This window comes from Trypanosoma cruzi, genomic scaffold, assembly GCF_000209065.1.
Source record: "Trypanosoma cruzi strain CL Brener 1047053516671 genomic scaffold, whole genome shotgun sequence".
Lineage (NCBI taxonomy): Eukaryota > Euglenozoa > Kinetoplastea > Trypanosomatida > Trypanosomatidae > Trypanosoma > Trypanosoma cruzi.
The window spans coordinates 104,585-106,065 of record NW_001849451.1 but is presented as its reverse complement, the minus strand read 5'-3'; the positions used below and the strand labels follow the sequence as shown (position 1 = coordinate 106,065).

The following is a 1,481-nucleotide window of genomic DNA, read 5'->3' as shown; positions in this document are numbered from 1 at the left end:
GTGTGTGTCCCGTTGCATGGACTCTCGCCTCAACCTCATCCCACGAAGCACACAAATAATGTGCCCATTGTATATATTGCATGCACACCCATGCAGGCCCGTTGGTGCTCTCTTTTGCACCACACGCACCGCTGCCGTCCTGCCTGGCTGCATGGGCGGAGCACCGTAACTGTTTCTGTTTTGTTTTTATTGCATTGAGTGGGCGACATCTCTCTCTCTCTCTCCCTGTGTGTGTGTTTTGCTTTACGGGAGCAATGAGAGTGTGTGTGCTGGTCGTCCCACGCTTCGGCTTTTTGTTTTGTTTTTCATTGTTTTGTGGTTGAGAGCACCCATTCCGCGGGCTGCGTGTGTGTGTGTGATGATATGAGTAATTTGCGTGTGTGCTATCTGCCTCTCTCTGCCGTTGCTTTCTTTGGGCTCTCTTGTGCCGTACTGATGCTCTGTAATTATATACGCTGACAAGCACACAACCACATATACACCATTTCGCTCACGTTGTGGAGCGGTGTAAACGCTGAGAACGCACACATGCAAAAGATTTTGGCTGCGGCGGCCCTCGCGAGGAGGGAGGACGTGAGCCCTTCGTATGCCTTCACGACGTGTTGCGGGTGTGATGTTGGCGGCGTGCAATCAGTGAGTGTTGTTGAGGCTGCCTTGGGATAAGTGCGCATGGATTCTCACCCAGCAGCTGCACGTGCCGAAGTGTCTCTCTTGCTGTGAGCTTGCCGACGGGGTATTCTTCGCCTGTGCGGGGCGATGTGCGCCTGTGGCGGTTGAGGAGCGGGTGTGCTAGAGGAGACAGCAACAAAAGGACTTGCGGCAGCGCGCGGGTGCTGCGAAGGGTCGTTGTGCTCTTTTGCGTTCCGCCGGTTGCTTTGCTGGGTATGGGTGTCGCTCGGTGCGTGCTGACGCGTGGCAGAAGCACCCGCTGTGGCTCTTACTGCTATTGGTGGCAGTCGCTGTGTGTTATCGGTGCACTGTTCTTCCGTCTCGTTCAGTGCGTCTGTGTGCATGAGTTGTTGTTGTTGGGAATGACTGCGGCGGGGATGACGGTGCCGCCTACTGTAGGTGTCGGTGCTTATTCTTTCATCCCTTTTTATTAGCCTGTTTTTCCTCATTTCTTTCATTCTCTTACGAAGAAAGCAAACAAGCACTAAACGCTACTGTGAAATTGTAAGGCACTGAAAGGACCAACAGCACACACACACCGCCCACACACACATATTTATATGCTCTCACGTGTTTCTGCAGCTGTCATGGCACTCCGCACACACAACCGTCGCCGCGTGACCGGATCCAGCGGAAGGAGGAGGGAAGGAAGAGAGAGTGAGCCGCAGAGGCCCAACATGTCCCGGCATCTCTTCTGCTCTGCGGTGCTGCTCCTCCTCGTCGTGATGATGTGCTGCAACACTGGAAGAGCTGCGCAAGCTGATGAGCCAACGTCAGATCAGGGATCTTCACTGGGAAAACATTTTGTTTGG

At 53.9% G+C, this 1,481-nt stretch overlaps 1 protein-coding gene across 1 annotated transcript, besides 1 other annotated feature; it reads left to right on the top strand.

Moving 5' to 3' along the window:
* Positions 1-1,481: a sequence feature (areas not merged during assembly with more than two copies in the genome that could not be assigned to a particular haplotype).
* Positions 1,230-1,481, top strand: Tc00.1047053492827.10 (trans-sialidase, putative; the record flags this gene model as incomplete). Its single annotated transcript, XM_797237.1, has 1 exon — positions 1,230-1,481. A coding segment is annotated over one exon (252 nt), but the record flags the coding sequence as incomplete, so codon positions are not given.